The 19,945-nt window shown below is 42.2% G+C and overlaps 2 protein-coding genes and 1 pseudogene across 2 annotated transcripts; all 3 read right to left on the reverse strand.

The window, feature by feature from the left end:
- Positions 1–806: 806 nt before the first annotated feature.
- On the reverse strand, positions 807–3,113 carry LOC104416475 (annotated as a pseudogene).
- Positions 3,114–8,118: 5,005 nt separating this feature from the next.
- LOC104416472 (probable polyol transporter 6) lies at positions 8,119–10,752 on the reverse strand. Its single transcript, XM_010027865.3, has 2 exons — positions 10,462–10,752; positions 8,119–9,719 (listed from the first exon to the last, which is right to left on the reverse strand). Exons 1-2 carry the CDS (start codon positions 10,577–10,579, stop codon positions 8,326–8,328), a joined length of 1,512 nt encoding a protein of 503 aa, XP_010026167.2. The 5' UTR covers positions 10,580–10,752; the 3' UTR covers positions 8,119–8,325.
- A 6,522-nt stretch (positions 10,753–17,274) lies between these two features.
- Positions 17,275–19,945, reverse strand: LOC104456866 (probable polyol transporter 6). The gene is made up of 2 exons (XM_010071744.3): positions 19,493–19,945; positions 17,275–18,774 (listed from the first exon to the last, which is right to left on the reverse strand). The coding sequence occupies exons 1-2, from the start codon at positions 19,614–19,616 to the stop codon at positions 17,381–17,383; spliced, it is 1,518 nt and encodes a 505-aa protein (XP_010070046.2). The 5' UTR covers positions 19,617–19,945; the 3' UTR covers positions 17,275–17,380.

Here is a 19,945-nt window from a genome sequence, read left to right on the forward strand (position 1 = left end):
TCAAACTCGGCTTCCTCTATGATAATCCATTCAAGTTGGGATATCTAAACTGACACATGGGGCTCCCTCTATAGTGATCTATTGTTGAGATATCTAGATGCAAAAAGATTGAGCTCATAAATGAGAGAGAGACTACATACGTTTCTATCGCATTCACCCTCCAAATTGTTTTTTGTGCCACAAAAAAAAAACCTTGAATCGGTATATCCATCCTACATGTGCCCCAAACTAATTTCCACACCACAAAAAGATCTCAAACTAGTAAACGAGGCATGGGTATATCGGTTTGAGATTTTTTTTATAACATGGAAATTAGTTTTGAAGGTAAATGTGGTGCTAATATACTTGGTTTGTAATTTTTTATGGCATGAAAATTAGTTTTTTAGTAGATATGGCATAGGCGCATCAAATTTTGGAATTTTTGCGATATGGAAATTAATTTGAGAATAGATGAGATAGGAATGCACCGTTTTGAGTTTTTGCTCAGCACTATTTTGTGGTTGAGAAAACTTTAGCCAAAGAATTAAACAATCCCAAGAATGGCACCAATCAATACTATTTTCTTTGTTTATATAATCAACTTGGTTCGATTTTATATCATCAATGCTTAGTCCACATTAAAAAAAAAAAAAAATACAAGAAATCAATTGCGGTAGAGGCTGTTGAATTGCTAGTCGGTCAATGAGTGAATTGAAGTTTTAGAGATCAGAAGCACTAAAAAGTTAGTGCGGTATACTGAACTAAATTACCAGGTTCCTGATATGACTTAAAGCTTAGCTTCTCTTGCATACTCCAACTTTCCGGCACATTTCAAATTAAATATGCTGCATAATATGCGACACTAATCCAAGCTGTACAGTCTACAACTAGACACTGTTTGGCTGGATCTCTATGCCTTTGTCAATGGCCTTGCTCTTCCTCCTGGTGAAGAGCATCTCGATCTCTTCCAAGGACTTGCCCTTCGTCTCAGGCAGAAAGAAATAGAAGAATGCCAGCGCCAACACGGACATGCCGGCAAACATGAAGAAGCTCCCGCCTATGGTTATGGCCTTTGATATCGAGAGGAAACTGGTCGACACGACTGAGTTCATGAGCCGGTTAACCGCAACGCCGATGCCCATCCCCTGAGCCCTCAGCTTCAATGGGAATATCTCCGAGCTGTAGACCCACGTGACCGGGGCCATCCCGACCGAGAAGAAGGCTGCATACGCGTAGGTGGCCACGATGCTCAAGACGAGAGCCCACGAGAGCTCTTCCTTGGCATGCTCCACCATCGTCAAGCAAAACCCTAATCCGGTTAGGGCGACGATCATCCCACCTGTGCTCACTAGGAGCAATCTCCTCCTGCCGACTCTGTCGAGCAAGAACGCGGCTATTATCACAGGTACGAACCTTGCGAGGCCAACCCCAACTGTAGCAAGCAGGAGGCCTTTGTTGCTGGTCACTCCGGCTTTCTTGAAAATCCGTGGGCTGTAGAGGACGACTGCTTCGATCCCCGTTGCGTGCTCGAAGAAATGGATCCCAACCGCGGCCAACAAGATCCACCGCACTGTGGGCGAGGGCCTTAGCAAGAGCTCTTTCCACACACCTTCGCCCCGAGTCTTCCGCGGGAGCTTGACAACGTCCTCCTTGCAGTTCTCGTCGATCCTGGCAGCTCTTTTTATGTCTCGGAATCGGGTTTCAACTTCTTGCTCCGAATTACAAACTAGGAGCAAGACCCTTTTCGCCTCGGCCAGCCGCCCTTGCAATACCAACCACCTCGGCGATTCAGGCATCTTAAGGCTCCCCAGTGCCAAGGCAAGGGAAGGGATGGCCGCGACACCGAGCATCATCCTCCATCCTAATTTTAGGGTCAATTTTGCGAAGAAGTAATTCGATACATAGCCTAGCAAGGATCCTAGGGCTATGCATAGCTCCGGCAAAGAGGATAAGAATCCTCGGTGTGTGGCGGAGGAGATTTCTGTGGAGTACATGGGCGCGATCAGGCGAAGCCGACCCCGATGCCAGCAATGCACCGGCCTGTCATCAAGATCGCGTAGAACGGCCCATAGCCCATTAGGACCGAGCCGAGTAAGAAGATGACGGAGGCGAGAACGATGCTGTAACGGCGGCCGATGTAGTCTGACGTTCTTCCGGCGATGAGAGAGCCCACGAGGGCACAAATATTGAGGATTCCAGCAAGGATTCAGACCTGCGTGTCGTTTATCTTGAGGTCCTTTTGTATGAAGATCATGGCCCCACTCATGACACCAGAATCTGGATTGTGATTTGGAAAATTGAAGGTGAAATCAGTACGAGAAAGAACAACAAGAATTCATTTCAAGAATTGCATGGTCATACACAATTTATAAAAGTGTTCTAATCCAGACAAGATAGATCATTTTCACTGGATTTTTTAAAATCAATCGAGACTAGAAATCTTATGGAATCTATAGTAAAAATTGCCAGACGAAATCAATTACTTTAGAGAATACCATCTATATAAAATAGAGTTGCAAAAATGTAAGTAGTAGGAATCTAAGTACTCGGGAACAATAATCAAAATAGTTCTTTCGTACTACATGTTTAGATGAATCCTCATCACAACTTTACTCTAAATCAATCAACAATTTCTCTTCTAGTTAAAAAGATGCTGATATTCACTAATGATGAATTATAAGAGGTTTTTAGTAAATAAAATTTTAATTAGTTCACATTTTAGCAGGCGTTGATACTTATTAACAATCATTCAGAAGTTGATATTTTGAACCTCAATAAAGTTTCCGGACAAAGACTATTCCGATCACATAATCTTCTATAGAAAAGAAACCTTGAATGATTTGAAATATGATTGATCCGTGAAGATGAAAGAGTATCTAACCTATATATCACAAGAAAAATTTCTCGTTCCAGCTAAACAAGTAGAACAGCACATTTCATCATCCACAAAACGAACAGCAAAACGAAAGTAAGATCTCAATGAAGCAAACCAGAGAGAGAGAGAGAGAGAGATGACCATAGCCAAAAATAATGGAGATCATCGACGCAACGACGGCACAAGCACAGGCATATCTGTTGAACCCAGAAGGCTTCTCAGCCTCACCACCACCATCACCCAACTTCTCCATGCCCATCTCAATCTTCCGCTTATCACTCTCTCTCCCACTGCCTCTCTCTCTCTCTCTCTCTCTCTCTAACAATATACGAAAGCCCCTTGAACAATCGCAGTCCCAGCTCACCCTTTTTATAGCACAACGCCACAGTTCGCACGCCGAGCAGCGTTTGCTTTCGACCGCGACGCCAGCTGAGGGTCGTATCCCATTCAAGAAAGATATCCAAATACTGCAGCCAAACCCCGGTCCCGATACAATCCCACCAGTAGAACCGAACGGATAAAGGAGGAACTCACTCAATTCGCAGGGAAACCCAGCTTGTGTGTAGCCTGCCTGATCTTAACTTTCCATTTTCGATCTCAATAAGATGAATGGATAAAGCGCGCGGGAGATGAAACGCCACCTGGAATCGGACTGTGCGACGTCATCGTCAGTCAAGACACTCGGACTAGGACCGAGACAGCGGATAATTTGACCTGACGTGGCACCTTTGACTTAATTAATGCACAGCAAAGCAATTTCACTCAGGGAGTTTCCATCGTAATCCCAAATGATTAGTTGAGACAAGTGGGTTGCCAACAAAGTCGAGGTGCTACTAATTACGGGACAGGAAGATCCGGACAACCTTAATTTGGATCATTAAGGTTAGGAGGGAAAATTGTCCAAAAAGTCCTAAACTTATTACATTTTTGTTAATTCAGTTCTAAATATTTTAATTTTGCCAATTCAGTCCTAAACATTTTTATTTCTTACCAATTAAGTTCATACGGCCAATTTTGGCCGGAAAATGCTAACGTAGACGCCAAAGGTGCACGTAGGACCATTGGTGTTAACATGGACAATTTTTAATAATATTTAATATTTTTGAATTTTCATTGTTTTTTATTGTTTTTTTCTTTTTTTTTTTTTTTTTTTTTTTGCCTTTCTACCACAGGTGAGGCCCGGCCGGGCGAGGGCTAGCCTCAACAAGGGGAGCCCTTGCCCAGGCGTGGCCGGGCAAGGGTCGCCTGGCGAGGCCAACCCTTGCCCAGGCCAGGCGAGGCCGACCTGTGCCTAGGCTAGGGCGGCCTCACTAGGCATTAGTCGGGCAATGGCAACACCGGGCAAGGCTGCCCGGACCTGGGCGAGGGCCGACCTCACCAGATCTGGCCAGGAGAGCCCTCACCCTAGCCAGGGTGGCCTCACCGAGCGTCGGTCGGGTGACAGCTACTCCAAGCGAGGCCGCCTTGGCCTAGGCGTAGGTTGGCCTCACCCAGGTGACCCTTGCCAGGCCGCGCCTGGGCAAGGCCAACCAGTCAGCCATGGCGGGTGGTCGGCCGACCATCGGAAAAGGCAAAAAAGAAAGCCAAAAAGAAAGAAAGAAAGAAAAAAGGAGGAAAAAACAGAAAAAATCAAAAAATATTAAAATATTATTAAAAATTGTCTACGTTAATGCTGGCGGTCCTACATGGCATCGCCAAAGTTCACGTCAGCATTTTCCAACCAAAATTGACCGAATTGACTCAATTGGCAATAAGTGAAAAAAGTTTAGGATTGAATTGGCAAAGTTAATAAGTTTATGACTGAATTGATAAAAATGCAATGGGTTTAGAACTTTTTAGACAATTTTCCCATTTTTCTTCCTTGCACGCTGGTGTGGGACACCTAAGAGATTGCAAGAGATCTTTTCCACTTGAATATGCGTACTTCAAGACAATTAAATGTAAGAATCTGACTGACGAAAAGAAATAGAAAGATTGGCATTGCATAATCCGACTGGAAAGCTAAGAAAGATCAAGCTCTGAACCAAATCTTGGTTCGTGTTGGGACCTTTTATCGGCCATCGAGGCTATGGAAGGATGCAACCGTGCGGGACTCCTAAACCAAATATCTGCCCAAACCAAATGTACTTTTTGCGGTCCATAAACAGCATGTGATCTTTACGCGTTTGAAGGATTATGAGAAAGTTGCTTGCACCAAAAATGGACTGAGTTGTCAATATGGATAGACATGTTGAATGTCATCAAGCACAAAACACATTATTGACGATTGCAAGGATCGATATCAATATTTGTCCATATTAATGATATTGTTGATCGCATGTCGATGTACAACGTCGTTTGGTTAAAAATAGTCGACAAAGGTATCGATTAATAAGATTGGTATATTGTTAAGGTGTCAATATGGAGTTGAACGCATAGAAAGTATCAAAAAATGATTTACAAGTTTGAAGTTGTTAGAGAACAAAGCCACCGAGGTCGTGGAGCAATAAACACACGTTTTTAAAGGAACAACCATTCGGAAATGAGGTCAGGGCCTTGTGGAAGAATGGGCACAAAATTTCTGGAGGCGGAAGAACATGGATACAACCTCCGTGAATCGCTTAGGAGCAATTATGGCATGACCACTTTAAAATCCACCAATCGTCTATTGGAGAGGGCCTTCGTAAACAGACAAATAAAATTTTCAATTATCTTTACTTTCCTACACTATACTTTTAGTTTCTAAACTTGCGTCATCAATTAAATTTCGGCATATATCTCTATCATGGGTGTCGCATCATCAATGAAATTCCAACATAGCATCTTTGCACTCTCAAATTTTGTCGTTGATTAAATTCAAGCATAATTTGCTCGCATTCAATTCCTTTGAAATGACTCTATGTCATCCATTAAATTTTGGCATGATTTGTATTTGTACAATTCTATCTAAATTGAAATTGTTGAGTTCCTTATTTACTTGTGATATTTTCCGTCTGGAGTCGCCACATGACCTTGTCTCCTTTAATTAAAATCTGAAGAATAATTTTTAGTGAAAGTTAATTCATTGCAGGAGAAATTCTGACAAAACGAAAGTTGATAAACCAAGAAATTTATTTGTAATAAGATATCAGCTACAATTGAAAAGGTTTGAATAGACAACAATCTAAATTGAAAGATTAGTGTGGTTCTGCTCCTTTTCATTTCCTTTTGCGGGCCAAAACAATGCATGAGGATAGAATTTATGTTCCGAAAATTTATCAAATATACTGACCAACCCAATTGCATTTGGACCCTTGGAGCTCAATGATTTTCGCATTTGCGAGTCTTTGGTCTTTAAGGGGGTGCATGATAACTAAAATTTCTGTTCCAAAATAAATTTTCTATTCTAAACTTGTTTCGAATAGAAACATGTTTGATAAACTTACTCATTTTTTCTATTTACGGAATAGATTTCTATTCCAGAAATTGATTTGGAAGAAAAATCAGAAATATAAATGTTCTACTTCTGATTTATGGAAGAGAAATCAGAAATAATATCTCCCACTAAACCCTAATTTCGGTGAGTCCTCCCTCATCTCCTTTACGTCTCTACCTCCTCCTCTCATTTTATTAAAAATAAAAATTAATATATTCATTTTATTCATTTAAAAAATAAATGTATTAAAATTTTATATAAATTTATTATAAATAAATAAATTATTTTTATTTATCATTTTATTTTTAGTTTATTAAAAATAAATTTATTAAAAATAATTTATTTATGATAAATAAAAATAAATTTATTTTTATTTTTGCCTTGAATGTTTTGCCAAATAATTTTTTTTTTTTTTTTTTTTTATTCATTTTAAAATAAATATATTTGTAAAATAAAATTTAAGGATATTTTTATTTTAAAATAAAATGATATTTTTATTTTATTTTTTTATGATTTATTTTATTTTATTTTTTTTTTTCTTTTTTTGTTACTAAATCATTTTTATTTTTATTTTTTATATTAAAGGCATATATCGCCGTCGCCGTCGAAAGGAAGAAATTTTATGTCATTATCAAACGAATTTCTATTTTTAGAGTAGAAATTTTGTGTCGTTATCAAACGGTGATTTTTGCTTAGAAACTTTTTAGAAATAGAAATAGAAAAATCTATTTCTCGTTTCGAAACTATTTCGGAATAGAATGGTTGTCATGCGCGAAAGTGGAGTCTTAGGGCACATTTGGTTCGGTTTTGGGGAATGCATTTGCCAAAATGCAAATACCTTTGGCTTTGAATCTTTTCCGAGTTCGTTTGGTAAAATTTGCAAAAATGCAACTTTGGCCAAAATACCGTTTTTACTTTGCCTGATGTCTGAACCATCTTTTCATGGATTAGGTCTTGTCACAACCCATATCAAACAGGGGATTTTTGCGCGCGACCCCTTGGCCGCGGTCGAATCGATTTTCTAGAAAGATGAAATAGAAAAATTGCATTCCGAAAATGCAACTTCCCAATGGACCTCTCCCCCTCCATTCCCTAAAGCCCCTTCAAGCCCCTTGGAGATGCAATTGCATCTCCCAAAGTCCCCAAAATATTGAACCAAACACTACCCGCTTTGCCCAAACCCCTTTAGAGGCCAAAAGCCCCTTCTAAATGCCGAACCAAACGGGGCCTTAGTCCTTAAAACTTCCATTTTTCTACTTTGCCTGATGTCTGAACCATCTTTTCATGGATTACTTGTCACAACCCATGCACATGATGATCGCACATAACCAACACGCGACATGGTCCGAAACCAAGTAATGATACCCTCCGAAATTCGGTAACATGCGTGATCAAATGATCCAAATTCAAAAGCTTACGATCCTCAAGGGCCAAAAAGTACGCCAGGAATGTCTAGATAACTGGAGACAAGAGTTAAGATGGCCTCATGTCACGGTAACAAAGCCACGCATATTGGGTCACAGGTGTTGGTGGCTTATACAGAGATGGGCAAGCATATGATATCAGATCGGGTCATCAAGGATGCGCCGCAACGTTAATAGAGGTTCGACGGGGTTCGAATTGGACTAGATATTTCCAAAACGCAACATAACAGCGTGGGGTCCGGAAAGCTTTAGCCGAAAGATCAGACCGACCCTAGAAAATGACATCCCGAACCGCACAATACTATCTTTGTTTTACGATCAATTTGGCTCGACTTTAAACCATCATGCTAAGTCGCCACATTCGCATGTACAAGAACTCAACTGCGGTAAAAAGTTCTTGAAATGGGATAGTGAGTCGAAGCTTTGGAGATCGGGAGCACTTCAAAGATGGGAATGAGAAAATGCAGCAGTGACATTGATCAGAAGAGTTCGAGATTGATGTCCACTTTTTTCTCCATAATTCGATGTAGATTACGAGGTCTCTGATATAACTCACAGCTTCAGCGCTTTTATATGTCCCAAGTTTTGGAAACTTGTTAAAAACGTATAAGCTACAAAATATACCACACTACTTCAAACGTCTACAGACTCCACTAGACACTGTTCGGCTGGATCTCTATCCCTCTGTTCCAGGCCTTACTGTTCTTCCTGGTGAAGAGCATCTCAATCTCCTCCAAGGGCTTGCCTTTCGTCTCGGGCAATAAGAAATAGAAAAATCCCAGAGCCAGCACGGCCATGCCAGCAAACATGAAGAAGGTCCCGCCGATGGTCATGGCCTCCGACATCGAGAGGAAAGTCGTCGAAACGATCGCGTTCATGAGCCGGTTCACTGCGACCCCGATGCCCATCCCCTGAGCCCTCAGCTTCAGCGGGAATATCTCGGAGCTATAGACCCAGGTGACCGGGGCGATCCCGATCGAGAAGAAGGCCACGTATGTGTACGTGGCGACGATGCTCGAGACGAGTGCCCACAAGAGCTGTTCCTTGGCATGCTCCACCACCGTCAAGCAAAACCCTAATCCGGTTAGGGCGACGATGATCCCTACTGAGCTCACTTGGAGCAATCGCCTCCTACCAACTCTGTCGAGCAAAAACGTGGCTGTTATTACGAATGTAGCCTTTGTAAGGCCGACGCCAACCGTGGCAAGCAAGAGCTTTTTCTTGCTGGTGACTCCGGCTTTCTTGAAAATCCGCGGGCTGTAGAGGATGACTGCTTCGATCCCTGTCGCGTGCTCGAAGAAATGGATCCCGACCGCGGCCAACAAGATCCACCGCACTGAGGGTGAGGGCCTCAGCAAGAGCTCCTTCCATACATCTTCGCCGCGAGTCTTCTTCGGGAGCTTGACAACATCCTCCTTGCAATTAGCGTCGATCCCAGCTGCTATTTTTATGTCATGGAATCGGGTTTCCGCTTCTTGCTCCGAATTACAAACTTGGAGCAAGACCCTTTTCGCCTCGGCCAGCCGGCCTTGCAATATTAACCACCTTGGCGATTCAGGCATCTTGAGGATCCCGAATGCCAAGGCGAGGGAAGGGATGGCCGCGACACCTAGCATCATCCTCCACCCTAGCTTTAGGGTCAATTTCGCAAAAAAGTAATTCGATACATAGCCGAGCAAGATCCCTATGCTTATGCATATCTCCGGCAAAGAGCTTAAGAATCCTCGGTGTGTGGCGGAGGAGATTTCTGCAGAGTACACGGGTGCGATCATTAGGGCGAAGCCCACCCCGACGCCGGCAGTGCACCGCCCGGTCATCAAGATCGCGTAGGTCGGCCCATAGCCCATCAGGACTGAACCGAGTAAGAAGATGACGGAGGCAAGAACAATGGTGTAACGGCGACCGATGTAGTCAGACGTTCTTCCGGCGATGAGAGAGCCAAAAAGGGCACAAAAGTTGAGGATTCCGGCGAGGATTTCGATCTGCGTGTCGTTTATCTTGAGGTCCTCTTTTATGAAGATCATGGCCCCACTCATAACACCAGTGTTTGGAGTAAAGTTACAAAATTAAAAGTTGAAATCAGTGCAAGAAAAGGACAACAAAAGTTCATTCGAAGGATAGCACGGTCGTACACAATCCAGCATTCAGACAAGACATATCCCCTTCATAGGATTTTTCAAAATTAATTAAGACTAAAAATCTCATGAAATCTATAATTGAAATTGCAACTTGATTATGTCATGAATATCATTCAAACAAAATAATTTTACGAAAACGTAACTATTGGCACAAACACACTTGGGAACAATAATCAAAATAGTTATTCCATACTACACATTTAGATATGATTCATCATCACAACTTTACTATAAAATTAATCAACAATATATCTTTTAGTTAAAAAGACACCGATTTGCTATCAATAAATTATAAGAGACTTTCTACATATATAAAAGATTAAAGACTTTGTGCAAGGTGTTGATACATATTAAACAATCATTCAAAAGATAATATCTTGAATTTGGATAAACTTTCTAGACAACGACTATTCCAATCAAATGATCTCTTGTCAAAAAGAAACCTTGGATGATTCGAAGGTTTGCTTTCACAAATATGATCAGTACGACAAAATAAAGAGTGCTATGGCCTGTATATCACACGAAGATTTCTCGTTCCAGTTAAACAAGTAGAACAGCACGTTTCATCATCCTCAAAGTGAACAGCGAAACGAAAGTAAGATCTCGACAAGGCAAACCAAATGGGAAGAGAGAGAGAGAGAGAGAGATGACCATAGCCAAAAATAATGGAGATCATCGACGCAACGACGGCACAAGCACAGGCATATCTGTTGAACCCAGAAGGCTTCTCAGCCTCACCACCACCATCGCCCAACTTCTCCATGCCCATCGCAATCTTCTGCTTATGACTCTCTCTCTCTCACTGCTTCTCTCTCTCTCTCTCGCTCTCTCTCTCTTTCTCTCTCTAGCAATATTCGAAAGCTCCTTGAACAATCGCAGTCCTAACCGACCCTTTTTTATAGCACAACGCCACACATCGCACGCCGAGCAGCGGTTCCTTTCGACGGCAACACCAGCTGAGGGTCGTATCCCATTCAAGAAAGATATCCAAATACTGCAGCCAAACCCCGGTCCTGATACAATCCCACCTGCAGAATCGAACGGATAGAGGAGGAAATCACTAAATTCGTAGGGAAACCCAGCTTGCGTGTAGCCTGCCTGATCTTGACTTTCCATTTTCGATCTCAATAAGATGAATGGATAGAGATCGCGGGAGGTGAAACGCCACCTGGAATCGGACTTTGCCACGTCATCGTCAGTCAAGACACTCAGATTTGGATAGGGATAGCGGACAATTTGACCTGACGTGGCACCTTTGACTTGATTAATGCACAACAAAGCAATTTCTCTAAGAGAGATTCCATCGTAATCCCAAATGATTAGTTGGGACAAGGGGGGTTGCCAACAAAGTCGAGGTGCTATTAATTACGGGACAGGAAGGTCCGGACAACCTTAATTTGGATCATTAAGGTTAGGAGGGAAAATTGTCCAAAAAGTCATCAACTTTATTTTTGCCAATTCAATTCTAAGCCTTTTAATTTTGTCAATTCAGTCAAAAATATTTTCATTTCTTGCCAATTAAGTTTATCCAGCCAATTTTGGCCAGAAAATGCTAACGTAGACACTAGCGGTGCACGTAGGACAGATGGCTCTAACATGGACAATTTTTAATAATATTTTAATAATATTCTTATTTTTATTTTTATTTTCACCCTCTTTTTATTTTTTTGACTTTTTTCTTTACCTTTTCCGGTGGCCGACCGCCAGCCACATCCAGTCGGCTAGCCTTGCCCACCACAAGCGAGGCTTGGCCGAGCGAGGGCTAGCCTCGACGAGGGGAGCCCTTGCCCAAGCGCGCCGGGCAAGGGTCGCTTAGGTGAGGCCAACTCTCACCCAGGCCAGGTGAGGCCGACCTGCACCCAAGCTAGGGTGGCCTCGCTGGGCATCAACCGAATGACGGCGACACTAGGCAAGGTCGCCCTGACCTAAGCAAGGGCCGACCTCACCAAATCTGGCTAGGAGAGCTCGCGCCCAGGCCAAGGCGGCCTTGTTGAGCGTCGGTTGGGTGACGGCGCCGCCAAGCGAGGCCAACCTGCACCCAAGCTAGGGCGGTCTCACTGGGCATCAGCCGAACAACGGCCACACTAGGCAAGGTCGCCCTAACCTGGGCGAGGGCCGACCTCACCATATTTGGCTAGGAGAGCCCTCACCAAGGCTTGCCCTCGCCGGAGTGACCCTTGTTGAGCGTCGGTTGGGTGACGCGCGCCGAGGCAAGGCCAATCCCCCGGCCTAGGCATAGGTTGGCCTCGCCCGGGCTGGGCGCGCCTAGGCAAGGCCAATCAGCCGGCCATGGCTGGTGGCCGGCCGTCGCCTATGGCCAGCTGACCACCGAAAAAGGCAAAGAAGAAAGCCAAAAAGAAAAGAAAGGAAAAAAAAGGGGGGGGAAATATAAAAATATATTAAAAAATATTAAAATATTATTAAAAACTGTCTACATTAGCGTCGGCAGTCCTACGTGGCCTCACCAGAGTCCATGTTAGCATTTTCCAGCCAAAATTAGCCGAATTGACTCAATTGGCAAAAAGTGAAAATGTTTAGTACTAAATTGGCAAAATTAATAAATTTATGACTGAATTGATAAAAGTGTAATAGGTTTAGAACTTTTTGGACAATTTTCCCACTTTTCTTTCTTGCACGCTGGTATGGGACACCTAAGAGATTGCAAGAGATCTTTTCCACTTGAATCTGCGTATTTCAAGCAATCAAATGTAAGAATCTGAACGACGAAAAGAAATAGAAAGATTGAATAGAATTGGCATTGCATAATCCGACTGGAAAGCTAAGAAAGATCAAGCTCTGAACCAAATCTTGGTTTGTGTTGGGACCTTTTATCAGCCATCGAGGCTATGGAAGGATGCAACCGTGCGGGACTCCTAAACCAAATATCTGCCCAAACCAAATTTACTTTTTGCAGTCCATAAACAGCATGTGATCTTTACGCGTTTGAAGGATCATGAGAAAGTTGTTTGAACCAAAAACGGACCGAGTTGTCAATATGGATAGACATGTGATTAAAGCGTGAATGTCATCAAGCACGCAACATATTATTGACGATCGCAAGGATCGATATCAATATTTGTCCATATTAATGATTATTGCTGATCGAATGTCGATGTACAACGTCATTTGGTTAAAAATAGTCGACAAATGTATATTGGTATATTGTTAAGGTATCAATATAGAGTTGAACGCATAGAAAGTATCAAAAAATGATTACAAGTTTGAAGTTGTTAGAGAAGAATGCCACTGAGGTCGTGGAGCAATAAGCACACGTTTTTAAAGGAAAAACCATTCGGAAATGAGGTCATGGCCTTGTGGAAGAATGGGCACAAAATTTCTGGAGGTGGAGGAACATGGATACAACCTCCGTGAACCGCTTAGGAGCAATTATGGCATGACCACTTTAACCTCCATCAATCGTCTATTGGAGATCTCCTTCATAAACAAACAAACAAAATTTTCAATTATCTTTACTTTTCTACACTATACCTTTAGTTTCTAAACTTGCGTCATCGATTAAATTCCGGCATGTATCTCTATCATGGATGTCGCATCATTAATGAAATTTCAACATAGCATCTTTGCACTTTCAAGCTTTGTCGCTAATTAAATTCCAGCATAATTTGCCCGCATTCCATTCCTTTGAAATGACTCTATGTCGTTGTTGACACCTAATTTAGGATTAAACTTATCTTTTAGAAAATAAAAATAAAGGGTAATAAATAACATATAAAATAACACATTTGGAGGGAGATTTTGAAAAGAAATTGAATAATAAAGCATTTTCTTGTTAAACATATCTCCTCATTTCAAAATTCAAGAAATTTGTTATTGTGTGATTTTGGAGCTATTTTTTTGTCTAAGTGGTTAAGTGAATATCTCACTTGCAAAAACAAATAAAGGATGCGAGGCTTCGGAACGAGGGGGCTTCTCTTCGTCGAAAAAAAGTGAAAAGTGAAAAAAGAAAAAAAAAAAAAAGAGAGCTTCGGTTTGTGGGAGAGGAAAAGCGGAAAAAGTCAAAAGGGTAAAAAGTCAAAAGAGATGGGCAGGAGGGAGAGAGTAAAAAAAATTAAAAAAAAAAAGGGAAAAAGCAGAAGCAAAGTTTAATCGGCAGGGGATTGGATTGGACGTTTACTGTTCATCCTCTTCCCCCTGCACTCGCCGGAATTTGCTGCCCGCAGACCGACGGCTCCTCCTCACCCAGCCGCGCCACCGCACCCTTGTGCCGACGCCTCCGCCGAGCTGCCGCTGCCGCTCCTACACCCACTCCACCGCCGTGTTTCTGCCACCGCTGCTCTGCTACGCCCGACGCCAGAAGTCGCCGCCTCTGCCTGCGACGTTGCTGCTCCTCTGCGCGCCCGAGCGACGCCCCCTCCGCGCCCCGCTTCACCTGCAACGCCCGTAGCAGCCGCTCACCGAGCCGCTTGCCCTCTGCTGCTCCTGCACCAGCGACGGTTGCTGCTTTGCCGTTGCTGGTTCGGGCTTGTTACCTCTCACCAGAGCTCCGACGACCGCGACACCTGCCCTCCGCTGTGTCTGCACCTCCGCCGCTCGCCATCACTGTTTTCCGGAGATCCTTTGCCGGTTCCTGTTGCCAGAGTTACCGTCCAATTCTGTGTCAACTCGGTGGTTTCGTTGACCGGTTTTTATCACTTTTATTACTGGACGAACCAATGTTGCTGTGAGTTTGACGTGGCTGATCCGATACTGTTTCTCTCCCATCGTTCACACTCGGCCAAATTACACCCCCACATCGAGACGTGATTTTTCCTTGGGGCTGTTCTCTATTTTCTCTTTGTGCAGGTGCTGTTTTTAGCAACAAAAGGCTGTGCCCTTGACTAGGTAATTTCTTTAGGCTAAATTCAGATCAAATATTCTGTTTCATAGTTTTTTATTTTAACTTGATTTGTTCTGATTTATTTTTATCATTATCCGATTAGGAAATTTGTCATATTAAGTCATAATAATAAAAAATATTGAGCTGCGATACGTCGGGTTAGATTTTTGATTATTTCGACTTTTCATGGCAAATTCATGAATTTCTTTCCATCATTGATTCACATAATATGTCATTGATTTACATTGATGGATTTTCAATAGGACACATATTTTGGTGCATTATCGTTATTCGCTCATCAAATATCATGCATCATATGTCATATCTAGGATTTAGGTATTTAGGTCCATACACATTTCGCATTTAAAGCAACGCATTTTAATTTTTAAGATTCATATAGAATTAGGATAATTTTCCTTTAATAAAATCAAAACAAAAAAGAACAAAAAATGTTATTTAGGTTATATAGATTTCATAATGTGCACACCACATGTTGCGCTTTAGTTAGTGGGTCATAGGTTAATGTTTTAATATTCCCGCAGTGTAGTTTTTTTTAATAATAAAAAAAAGCCAAAAATTAGTATTGCATCATTATGTTGTTTTTTTTAAAGAATTATTAAGTCATTTTAAAAAGAAGAAAACACGAAGGTCATTTACTTGCTTAGTTAATAGGCTAGTTCATAATTAATCCCATTTTATGTCATCATCGTTTAGTGTGGGTTGCATATATGTATTAAAAGAATCATTAAAAAAATCATAAAGAGAACATGCATATAGAATTACCATGTCATCCATCCCATATCATGTACCAACATGCATATTTAGGATTATGTAAATTAGATTGCACACATATTGTGACGATTCAAATTATGTCGCATGAATTGCATCTCATATGTCATTAAAGTAAAACTCATGCATATCAAATTTAGATTAAGATTGTATATAATTAACATTTTTTAAAGAAAAAGAAAAATTAGATGTCATGTCATTAGAAATTATGTTTAGGGCATGCATTTTTATTAGCATTGTTGTAAGTTTTTCTTTAGAGAGTGGACCTTAATGAAGTTGTAGTTTATAATTTCTTACAATTTATCACTTCGGTTGATTGAATTTTATTTTAGTAGTTTAGGTTAAAATTAATCAAGACTACGTGCAAAATATTTTTGAAATTAAAATAAAAATGTACCAAAAGGGTGTTAGATTAATCTAGCATAATCATGTTCCCGAACTTATTGAATTTCTGGTTCGCAAAAGTAAAGTATTCTCTCATATTTTACTTGGGTTTCTAATCAACCCTAATTAGTTAGTGGCGGCTTCAAATTGAGTGTAATTGCATGTTTAAATGGGTTAATTTCTTAATATCAAGTCGCGATTGGTAGGACTTGGGAGGGTCCGTGCTAAGTTTTCGGACTTAGTAATCCATTAGCCTCCTTTAAGTAATTCACCCTCGAAGGTTGTGACAGTCGTCGATTAAATTTTGGCATGATTTGTATTTGTACAATTCTATCTAAAGTGAAATTGTTGAGTTCCTTATTTACTTGTGATATTTCATGTCTGTAGTCGCCACATGACCTTGTCTCCTTTGATTAAAAACTGAAGAATAATTTTTAGTGAAAGTTAATTCATTGCAGGAAAATTCTGACAAAACGAAAGTTGATAAACCAAGAAATTTACTCGTAATAAGATATCGGCTACAATTGAAAAGGTTTGTATAGACAATCATCTAAATTGAAAGATTAGTGGGGTTCTGCTCCTTTTCATTTCCTTTTGCGGGCCAAAACAATGCACAAGGATAGAATATATGTTCCGAAAATTTATCAAATATACAGACCGACCCAATTGCATTCTGGACCTTTGGAGCTCAATGATTTTCGCATTTGCGAGTCTCTGGTCTTTAAGAAACTGGAGTCTTAGTCCTTAAAACTTCCATTTTTTTACTCTGCTTGATGTCTGAACCATCTTTTCATGGATTACTTGTCACAACCCATGCACATGATGATCACACATAACCAACACACGACAGGGTCCGAAACCAAGTAATAAATGATGCCCTCCGAAATTCGGTAACATGCGTGATCAAATGATCCAAATTCAAAAGCTTACGATCCTCAAGGGCCAAAAAGTACGCCAGGAATGTCTAGATAACTGGAGACAAGAGTCAAGATGGCCTCATTTCACGGTAACAAAGCCACGCATATTGGGTCACAGGTGTTGGTGGCTTGTACAGAGATGGGCAAGCATATTATATCAGATCGGGTCATCAAGGACGGGGTTCGATTTGGACTAGATATTTCCAAAACGCAACATAACAGCGTGGGGTCCGGAAAGCTTTAGCGGAAAGATCAGAACGACCCTAGAAAATGACATCCCGAACCGCACAATACTATCTTTGTTTTACGATCAATTTGGCTCGACTTTAAACCATCATGCTAAGTCGCCACATTCGCATGTACAAGATATTAACACTGGTAAAAAGTTCTTGAAATGGGATAGGGAGTCGAAGCTTTGGAGATCGGGAGCACTTCAAAGATGGGAATGAGAAAATGCAGCAGTGACATTGATCAGAAGAGTTCGAGATTGATGTCCACTTTTTCTCCATAATTCGATGTAGATTACGAGGTCTCTGATATAACTCACAGCTTCAGCGCTTTTATATGTCCAAGTTTTGGAAACTTGTCAAATACGTATTTGCTACGAAATATACCACACTACTTCAAACGTCTACAGACTCCACTAGACACTGTTCGGCTGGATCTCTATCCCTCTGTTCCTGGCCTTACTGTTCTTCCTGGTGAAGAGCATCTCAATCTCTTCCAAGGGCTTGCCTTTCGTCTCGGGCAATAAGAAATAGAAAAATCCCAGAGCCAGCACGGCCATGCCAGCAAACATGAAGAAGGTCCCGCCGATGGTCATGGCCTCCGACATCGAGAGGAAAGTCATCGAAATGATCGCGTTCATGAGCCGGTTCACTGCGACGCCGATGCCCATCCCCTGAGCCCTCAGCTTCAGCGGGAATATCTCGGAGCTATAGACCCAGGTGACCGGGGCGATCCCGATGGAGAAGAAGGCCACGTACGTGTACGTGGCGACGATGCTCGAGACGAGAGCCCACAAGAGCTGTTCCTTGGCATGCTCCACCACCGTCAAGCAAAACCCTAATCCGGTTAGGGCGACGATAATCCCTACTGAGCTCACTTGGAGCAATCGCCTCCTACCAACTCTGTCGAGCAAAAACGTGGCTGTTATTATGAATGTGGCCTTTGTGAGGCCGACGCCAACCGTGGCAAGCAAGAGCTTTTTCTTGTTGGTGACTCCGGCTTTCTTGAAAATCCGCGGGCTGTAAAGGATGACTGCTTCGATCCCTGTCGCGTGCTCGAAGAAATGGATGCCGACCGCGGCCAACAAGATCCACCGCACTGAGGGTGAGGGCCTCAGCAAGAGCTCCTTCCATACATCTTCGCCGCGAGTCTTCTTCGGGAGCTTGACAACATCCTCCTTGCAATTCGCGTCGATCCCAGCTGCTATTTTTATGTCATGGAATCGGGTTTCCGCTTCTTGCTCCGAATTACAAACTTGGAGCAAGACCCTTTTCGCCTCAGCCAGCCGGCCTTGCAATACCAACCACCTTGGCGATTCAGGCATCTTGAGGATCCCGAATGCCAAGGCGAGGGAAGGGATGGCCGCGACACCTAGCATCATCCTCCACCCTAGCTTTAGGGTCAATTTCGCAAAAAAGTAATTCGATACATAGCCGAGCAAGATCCCTATGCTTATGCATATCTCCGGCAAAGAGCTTAAGAATCCTCGGTGTGTGGCGGAGGAGATTTCTGCAGAGTACACAGGTGCGATCATCAGGGCGAAGCCCACCCCGACGCCAGCGGTGCACCGCCCGGTCATCAAGATCGCGTAGGTCGGCCCATAGCCCATCAGGACTGAACCGAGTAAGAAGATGACGGAGGCAAGAACAATGGTGTAACGGCGACCGATGTAGTCAGACGTTCTTCCGGCGATGAGAGAGCCAAAAAGGGCACAAAAGTTGAGGATTCCGGCGAGGATTTCGACCTGCGTGTCGTTTATCTTGAGGTCCTCTTTTATGAAGATCATGGCCCCACTCATGACACCAGTGTCTGGAGTAAAGTTACAAAATTAAAAGTTGAAATCAGTGCAAGAAAAGGACAACAAAAGTTCATTCCAAGGATAGCATGGTCGTACACAATCCAGCGCGGTGTCCTAATTCAGACAAGATAGATCCCTTTCATGGGATTTTTCAAAATTAATTAAGACTAAAAATCTTATGAAATCCAGAGTTAAATTGCAGCTTGATTACGTCATGAATATCATTTAACCAAAATAGTTTTACGAAAATATACTATCGGCACAAACACACTCAGGAACAATAATCAAAATAGTTATTTCATGCTACATGTTTAACATAATTCATCATCACAACTTTACTATAAAATTAATCAATAATATCTCTTTTAGTTAAAAAGACAACTTTTTACATATATAAAAGATTAAAACTCTGCGCATTAGCAAGTGTTGATACTTTTTAAACAATCATTCAAAGGATGATATCTTAAATCTGGATAAACTTTTCAAACAACGACTATTCCGATCAAATAATTTTATGTAAAAAAGAAACCTTGGATGATTCGAAGGTTTGCTTTCACAATATGATCAGTACGACAAAATAAAGAGTGCTATGGCCTGTATATCACACGAAGATTTCTCGTTCCAGTTAAACCAGTAGAACAGCACGTTTCGTCATCCACAAGCGAACAGCGAAACAAACGTAAGATCTTGACAAGGCAAACCAGATGGAGAGAGAGAGAGAGAGATTACCATAGCCAAAAATTATGGAGATCATGGACGCAACGATGCAACAAGCACCGGCATATCTGTTGAGCCCAGAAAGCTTCTCAGCCTCACCACCACCACCGCCACCAAACTTCTCCATGCTCGTCATGCTGGTCACAATCTCTCTCTCTCTCTCTCTCTCTCTCTCTCTCTTTTCTATCTCTAGCAATACAAGAAAAGCTCCTTAACCTATCCCTGTCCCAACTTGCCCTTTTTATAGCCGTCACCAGAGTCGCCCACTGAACGGTGGTCGCTTTCCACGATTCTGGAGACGCCGGACGCCCTTCAAGAACGGCGTCTATTCCTGCCAAACTGGCCCCAACACAGTCCCGCCTGCCCCGACTGAAGGAAACCAGCGTGAGTTGTAGAGAGCTCCTTATCCACACGGGCTGGATCTCGCGATTTGTAACGTCATCGTCGGCTATGCTCGGATAAGAA

Source organism: Eucalyptus grandis, chromosome 8 (assembly GCF_016545825.1).
Source record: "Eucalyptus grandis isolate ANBG69807.140 chromosome 8, ASM1654582v1, whole genome shotgun sequence".
In the NCBI taxonomy this organism is placed as follows: domain Eukaryota; kingdom Viridiplantae; phylum Streptophyta; class Magnoliopsida; order Myrtales; family Myrtaceae; genus Eucalyptus; species Eucalyptus grandis.